At 45.6% G+C, this 8,225-nt stretch overlaps 1 protein-coding gene across 1 annotated transcript; it reads right to left on the bottom strand.

Annotated features, from left to right (window-relative positions):
* Positions 1–2,189: 2,189 nt before the first annotated feature.
* Positions 2,190–5,878, bottom strand: NXT1 (nuclear transport factor 2 like export factor 1). Its single transcript, XM_019633906.1, has 2 exons — positions 5,509–5,878; positions 2,190–2,939 (listed from the first exon to the last, which is right to left on the bottom strand). Exon 2 carries the CDS (start codon positions 2,877–2,879, stop codon positions 2,457–2,459), a length of 423 nt encoding a protein of 140 aa, XP_019489451.1. The 5' UTR covers positions 2,880–2,939; positions 5,509–5,878; the 3' UTR covers positions 2,190–2,456.
* Between the last annotated feature and the right edge of the window lie 2,347 nt (positions 5,879–8,225).

The following is an 8,225-nucleotide window of genomic DNA, read 5'->3' as shown; positions in this document are numbered from 1 at the left end:
GACAGGGACCCCAGGGCTTGCATTCCATTCCTTCATCCATTTCACATGGTCAGATTGGGCCTTATGGCCCCCTAGAGCTGCTAGAACACCAACCCTGATATCTGCTTTCCAAACGGCAGGATGGAGTAAAGTTGGGAGGAAAGAAGGGACGGGAATAAAGATTGGCTGCTCCAATCTTCCAAGACCTCTCTGAAGTGTCTGTCTCACAATCTGTGCGCTCATACACCTCACTTGCCCCATCGAGTCACAGGTTCACCCTAACTAGGTGGTCTAGGGACGATTGGTTTTTCATCTCAGTGCTTTCTGAACCAAAAACCCATTTGCCCTGTTCCTGAAGGGAGTATGGATACTGGTAGGCCACTAGAGGCTTACTCTAGTGCCTTTCAGAATACCACCTATACTTTTTATTTCTTAAATGTATTGTTCCACGGGGACAAGAGCCATTGTCTTGAAGCTTCTCAGGCCAACATGATTCAGACTACTGGGAGTTCATGTCAAGCTCTCTGAGGGCCTGATGAGACTTGCATCCTCTATCCAGGCCTCAGGTAAATAAAGGTGGTGTTCCACCTGGGTCCCTTAAGACCTTTGAGATTTGAAGTCCAGCAGCCATCTCCCTCCAAGCCAATCTCTGCACTAATCCTCCCACCCCACTCCATCAGCCTCCCTGAAGGACAGTGCTCCAGGGTCTCTGAAAAGTCTACATCCTGGTTTGGAACCTCACTCTTGTATCTTATATGTATTTTACCAGCATTTCAGCTGAATTGCTGGTCTTGGCTTACTATGTACACACATATTTAACTTGTTGGACCACTCTTTGTATGTGGCTTTGAAATTGGCTTTACTATTTTGATGCCTTGCCTACTGTTTAGATTATGAACTCCTTGAGGGTAAGGAACACACCTGGGCACACCCAGAGTGCCATGGCAGAGCCATTTCCTTACAACACATCCACTATCTGCCCATTGCAAACCTTTTTTCTCACTTGGGGATAGGTTTTGCTATGGTAGGTTACACACACCCTAAACCAATAATGGCTTAAAGATAGGATTTACCTCTCATTTAAGAAGTCAGGAGGTAGGCAAACTGGGGCCATTTTGGTGGTTTAACATGGTCACCAGAGACCCAGGCTCCTTCCTCAATACAAACCTACCTTTAGGGTGTAGCTGAGCTGTCCTCATGGCCCAAGGTTGAGCCAGAGCCAGCGGTCCAGCCATCAGCTGCTTTCCAGGCAGCAGGACGGAGGAAGGGAGAAGGGTCTTTTGAAGCAAGATTCCTACAAGCCTAGCCCTTCTGCTTCATCATTGGCTGGGACTTGGTCATATGCCAAACTTAGAAATAAATCGAGCTGGGAAGTCCTCTTTCAGGTGAGTACTTTGTCCACTAAACATTGGGCTTCAGTAAGTAGGTAAGGGAAAGGATATTAGGAGGAAAACTGTCATCTGTATCAACATACACATCAGTATTCTTTACCATCTCAAATTCTCTATCCAACTCCTAACCTACAACCCAATGTCAATCCTAGCACATTTGTCAAAGAAAATTTAACTGGTGAAGTCACATGGCTACGAGATCTCATCTATTGGTCAAAGGATTATGGAATCTTCTACAATTTTTTCTTTTTTTTTACATTGGACAAATGCAATTAGAGTTGTTCTTCAGAATCAATAAAACTATCTTCTAATTCTGATGCTTCCGCCATCCCAACCTCAGTACCTCTTCCTCTTAAAATCAGTTATTCGCTTTCTCTTTGTAAGAGAGTAGTTAATATAGATGCTTCATTTACAAGCAGTTATTAGCTCTTTAGTATTTCACCTGTTCTAATTTAATACTCAGCTAAGGTTCTAAGGTAGTGTCCAACTACCTCTGTTAGGTGATTCTGATGTATTTTAAAGTGAACTATACATTAAGACACTTAGGGTGCTTTTGAAAGATGCCAATGACCAGGACTACACTCAGATATTCGGATACAGTTGGTCTGGGATGCGTGGCCTGAGTAAAAGGAATTTCAAAGTGTCCCAAGGAATTCCAGTGTGGAGATGGCTGTGAAGCCTGGCTCCTACACCTGTGTCTAGGGCAGGTGGTTGGCCCTGGACCACATACCTCAGCAGATGCCTTTTACTAAGCTTACTGCCTTTAACCCTCCTCCTCCTTAAAACCTAGTCAAACACATCAGGCAAGGGAAAAGGAACAACATTTGTATTATTGTTTTATTTGTCAGAATTTCTAGAACCAGGGTCTCTATCAGGCAAGTAGAAAAATAGAAAATTTTACTACTATGAAAAGGCAACTATGATCAACAACTTTACACTCAGAAAGGGGCTTCCTGAACTCAAGCAAATGCAGAGTTCAGCCTGGGTGGTATAGCTGCAACAACAAACAGGAATTTGTGTCCTTACATTTTGAGGTCTGAGTTTCCCTCCAGAGCTGGGGCTGAAACAGAGGCCTTTCCCGCCCTACTAGCTGGCCCAGTCCTGGAACCGGAAACAATCACTTGCTATTTTCCACACTGCATTGCTGGGCGAGGCCTGGGCGGTCAGGAGAAAGTTCTGGTTGAAGTCTCGTTGTTTGTTGCCTTCAAATTTCACTGTTCCACAGATCACAACGAGGACTGTGGTCTGGCTTGGGGTAGCTTCATCATGAACAGGCTGACAGTCTACCACGTTGATTTGGAACTCACTGGAAGGCAACATTTCAAAAAACTCACTCAAGGACTCTTGTCCCGAAACAGCATTTCCATTCCACACCAGGGTGGCTGTGCCCATGTACAGGCGGGACAGCAGACGCCGCCGCTTATCCATGGTGGTGTAGTAGACATTGACAAACTCCTCGGCAGCCCTGCAGGCCTGATCCACGTAGGTCTTGAAGTCCACTGATGCCATCTCTGGCTTTGCTGAAGGAGACCTCCGCCCAGGTGCTTCCTGTACCTGATGGAGCCGGAGCTGCAGGGTAGAAGATTGAAAGGAACTCATGAGAATGCCAAACTTCGTTCTGCCCCCAAAATGGAACATTCCTCCTTTTCTATCGGTGGCAAAACAATTACATACCATAAAGAGATGACTCTAGGCTCAAATTGCTGCCAGCACCTATTCTCACTAAGCTTCAGTTTGTTCATTTTAAAATGGGAATATTACCATTTGTGGCATAGTTATAAAGCCAGATACCTACATGCTCAGAAAATGGCAGCTATTACTATGAATTTTAAACATCTTCTTTTATAAAATATTGGACTATGGAAGGCCACTTTTTTCCTGAAAGTGTGGAACAGGTGTGGCTGTCCCTAGAGAAGTGGGGAACCAGTTTATCCTGGGTAAAGACAGTGGACCATGTTGAAGTGAACAGTAGCCCAATAAAGGCCAATCAGATGGCATATGCTAATCAGCTGGTAACAGTCTGAGAAAGCCTATCATGAGTTCACCCAATGGAGACTGGAAGGGCAAAAAAAGGGGAGGCTTCTTAAGAGGGTAAGAGAACAAATGCTAAGAGGGCAGAACCAAAATGGTGGCCATAATTCTTATAAGCTATAAGAAGCAAACCTGATGGCTGACTGGAATGAGAATGGAGAATACCTAGCATCTGTGAGCACAAATACCCACTAGGTAAGTCCTGTGAGACACAATGGAAAGACAAGTTAGAATCGAAGAAATTCTATTGGGTGGTCGTGGGGCTGGTGGTGGCAAAAAAAAAAAAATTCTACTATAGCTGAAATGTAACATTGCTTTCAAAAAAAGTTCAAAGCATAAAGAAATATTTTTTTCAGGGTCTGGTTTGCTGTTCTAGTTGTTCTTCTCTGCATGGTTAAAATATTTCACTAAAAAAAAAAATCCAACAGAGGACATTACTAAAATAGTGGATATGTTTAGAATTATGAAATTAAATATTGACTAATTTTTTCATTTCACAGGCCAGAACTTTTTTTGAAATATCAGTTTATGAAATACATAAAAGATTCCACACAGGACTGGGAAGGAGTCAGGTACTCAAGGGCTGAGAACAGTGGAGGCCTCCACTTCCTGTAAAGAACTGTAAGGAGCTGGGAGGGAGCTTGGTCCTAGAAATGAGCAGTTCCAGAGCCAGGTACAGCTGTTGGGTTTCCTACTCTCTCCATGGACCTAAAGTCTAACCTCAACAAACACTCTTGGGTTAGTATTTACTAAGTGCTTTACATGCATTACTTCATATAACGGTCACCATGAATGGACGATGAGAGGGTATTCCTATAATAACAAATTTACTAATAAGAAAATTGAAACTTAGGTCTAGATCAAGGTCTTCACAGTATGTACACTCCTGATTTATCCTTTATAAGAATGTGTGTGGCACTTGAAAATGTTGTCAAGACTACGTTGTCCTTTTACTTGCTTGCTTTTTAAGTTCCTGCCCCCCCCCCTTTTTTTTAAAGATTTTATTGGGGAATTGGGGAAGGGGAACAGCGTTGGGGAAGGGGAACAGACAAGTTGCTGTCCTTTTGTTCTGCAGTCTAGTTGTGGAGGACGTTGCTTCACTGACCCATGTTGGTATTGTGATCATTGCGGTCTTCCCTGCTGAGGGAGATCGGTCGCCGGCCATTGGACAGCCGCTTACCGCAGCTCTTGAAAGCTCATGCCCACTGCTGGCCAGCCCCACTGCAGCCTACTCTGTTGCCAGCTACTCACAGCAGCCCAGCTCCAGGTTGAGCTGTTGTTCACCATCTTAGCTGTAGAGGGCACAGCGTCACTGGCCCTCATGTGGGATCCGAACCGGGGCCCTGCTGCTCAGAGCTGGCATCCCAGCGCCACTCGGCAGGCCCAAGTTCCTGCACTTTTGATATCAAGTCTATAAGAGCACTGTTCCAGGATGGCTAGTTTGAAATTTTTCTTTCAGGAGCCCACATTTCTCTCTTGCTGGAATTCCCAACCACCCAAAACCCACATTATTCCTCACATTGGCATTCCTCTCTCTCCACCAGCTCAGTTCAATTTTGGAACCGCTCCTTCTCCACCCGTTCCCGGTTCACGTTTTCCAGCTCTGCCAAAGCGGTCTGTCCACAGTTTAACCTGCTTCTCCCCCATACGCATTAAAACGACCACCGCCAATCCCTGTGTGGTTCAGTTACCCACAGAGCTTCCGGTTAGCCTGTCTGCATCAAATTAGAGAAAATAATGAGGCTGTGAAAAGTGGAATAAGAAGCGAGGCTGTGAAGCTCGCTGTCTTTGGGGCGGTACCAGAGAAGATGCAACAAGCCTTATTTCTGGTGGTGAGTGGATTTTAATCAAACACATAAAGCATACGCTCCCCAGCCATGTTCTGGCCAGGGACCTGCTCAAGCACATACTCTTAATCCCCAAGCGAATTTACTGCCTAGATTTCCGCACAGGCAATAAGCCTGATAGATTTGCAACGCCGCCATGTGGACAAGGACAAAACCGGCTTATTCCGGAGGGATAGTGTGGGGCACACAAGTGGGAAATGTCTCGTGGATTCCTCGGCCTACCCTGTGGTCTTCAGACTGCCTGGCTGGGGATCACGTACCTGCACCGGTTAAGTCGAGTGTGAGTGGGGCTGCCTCGGGTCACGTGGGTGGCTATTTCGGTCAGCTGGGTGGCTCTGGGTCAGCGTGGGAGATGGCGGCCTTGATCAACTGCGGTACCGAGCCCCTAGTCCCGCACGCCCCGCCCGGGCCGCAGCTCCACGGAGGGCCAGCCCCGGAAGGTGGCGCGCGGGCTTGCCTGCCGAGACTCTGCGCTACTCTGCCGCTCGCCTCAGGAGGAGGCAGGAAAAGCCGTCCTCGAGCCCGCCTCTTCCTCTCGGGAGTCGCCAAGCCCTCTGAACCGGGAGCTTGACACCGGCCTATACGGGTTCCCGCGCGGCAGTCGGTGCTCGGCGCAAAAGCCAGCGCCCCCGGCCCCGCCCACTCTCACCTCCTTGTGACGGGCAACTGTGCCAACCAGTGGGACGGCGGGCCCGTAGGCTAGCTCCGCCTAGGTGTGGCTCAAAGGAGGTGGCGACTTCCGGGAGGGGCGCTTTTTTTCAGAAGACCACAGCAAATCCGTGCTGGACTTTTCATTGGTCTAACCGGATCATAGAATCCGCAACTGGTCAGGTAGGGTCCCTGATTGGTTGAAAACTCAAAGTCCTGTCCTCAGAGCTGAGGGTAGGTCGGCCCTCCTGCCGCAGGAGGCCGCTTAGCGGGAGAGGATAGGGAATGTATGCGGAGCACGGAGAGGTCCCTTCTCCCACGTCCTCTATTCACCAGTAGGTGGGGTGATACTAGTTAAAAGACTAGTGAAACTTCACGACTTGATGTGATCACGGGAAACCAGCAGCGACAGTGACCAGACAGTGACCCAAATAAGGCTTTCAATCAGAGATAGCATGTGCAGAGGCAGGATGTCCTGTGAGGGAACCAGGAATATTAATTCCACCAAGATGATGAAGCCGGCAGAGCTTCTACTGAACTCTACCTGATCAAGTACCTGATCTGATCCTAAAGGATACATAGAGGAAAACCAATTTTTGTTAAGTGGGAAACTCAACTAAAAGTGAGAAAATAGTTGAGGGTATGGGTAAGGCTTGAAGTGACAAAAGTATGCCAAATAGGGACACTTATCTTCTTGTGTTCTGTGAATTGGTCTAGGAAAACCTCCTGGCTCCAACTCTGGCTCAGAGCTTGGTTGGTATTATAGCCCTAAAACTAGCTGCATTTCAGCTAAGCTGGGATCTGGACTGATTTTTTTTTTTTTAACAACAGGCTCAATAGAATGGAACCAGTTAGCATGGGACTTGGGAAACTTACAGTTTACAGCATAAATTTAAAAATTTGGTTTCTTCAGACTCAAGAATCTCAGGTCCATCCACAGGTCCGAGAGACTGAATAATGAATGATTCCTTGCAAATCTGTCAGAGCCTTCGGCATGGTGAGGTTTACTGATCTTTAGAGTGTATGTGCCTTCACTTCATATCTTCTTACCTACCTATGGCATACCTTTGCTTGCATTCCCAAGATAATCCTTGCTGTTAGGTTTCAGCACAAATTTAGAACTGGGTGGGCTTTTTAATATAATATAGGTAATCTCCCCACACTTAAATCAAGTAGGTGAAAATTTTGGATTATAAAAAATTAAGTTGGAGGCTGCATAGAGAGGGTGAGCTAGCATCTATGGAGCAATATTTACACTAAAATGTCTTCATAAAGTCTGAGGCAGTGAAATTAGGATGTAATGTACAAAAATCCAAATCATAGCATCAATGGAATGAAAATGAGAGTTGACTTACTGCATGCCCACTAGGTTGGATATTGTGCTGCTTTAAGTTTCCTCGTATTTCCCATGTAAGTCCTTTTCATTTTGTCAACAAAAGGTCCCTGACCACCAATCTAATGCCAACAAGAGTCTCCAATCTGGGGTTAATAAAAGGAGAGACTCTATTCAGGTGAACAGTTTGCAAACCTAGGAAACACAGCATCTGGTGAAAACTGAAAGTGTGCTTCCTTCTCCCACCCCCCTCCCCCAAACACAAAGGAATTTTGGGAAAGATGCTTTTATAGAGAAAGTTCCTGCCCTGGTCCCTGATTGGTCCATTTCTATACAAATGAGGAATCAAAATTTGCAAGTTTGATTGGTTCACATAGCATTATCCTAATTGGTTGGAATCATGTGTCCTGATTGATCATTATGGAGCTGCTCTGATTGTTTGGTAAAGATGTAAATGAGGATATAGCTGCACAGTTCTAATTGAACAAGGCAGGTCTCAGCCCATTGGTTGCAATATGATTCCAGAAACTCTTTTACACATAAAGGTGCTTGTAAGTTAACTATTGTGGCTTAGCAGATTGATTGTGGCAAGTGAGTTAACCTCCCTGAAGCTCAGCTGCCTCATCTGTAGAATACGGATGGTAATATAGTTGTCGGAAAAGTCATGATGTATTTTTTCTGTTTTTCATTGCAAAAATGCATCATGACTTCTCCGACAACCCAATAATATCCATCTCCTTGGGTTTACCTGAGGAGCTAATGAAACAATGTGTAGTAAGTATTTAGCACAGGGCCGAGCACAAAGTAAGCATCCAGAAAAAGTTGGTATGCTTTGACATTTTGCATCAACAGCAACTTCCTTATTTGCCAACAATTCCTCCAACAACTGGCTTTTAAATTTAGGATGAATGTAATGACAAATTGGTAGGATTTGTCACCAAATCACATGGGCACTTTCTGGAAATGAGCCTGGCTTAAGCAGCAGTAAAGCAAGTG

Source organism: Hipposideros armiger, unplaced genomic scaffold (genome assembly GCF_001890085.2).
Source record: "Hipposideros armiger isolate ML-2016 unplaced genomic scaffold, ASM189008v1 scaffold_1435, whole genome shotgun sequence".
Taxonomy (NCBI): domain Eukaryota; kingdom Metazoa; phylum Chordata; class Mammalia; order Chiroptera; family Hipposideridae; genus Hipposideros; species Hipposideros armiger.
Note: the sequence above shows the minus strand (reverse complement) of the source record. Positions and strands in the feature narration are given on the sequence as shown.

Coding starts and splice junctions, on each gene's coding strand:
- NXT1 (XM_019633906.1), bottom strand. CDS start 2,879: ATGGCATCAGTGGACTTCAAGACCTACGTGGATCAGGCCTGCAGGGCT.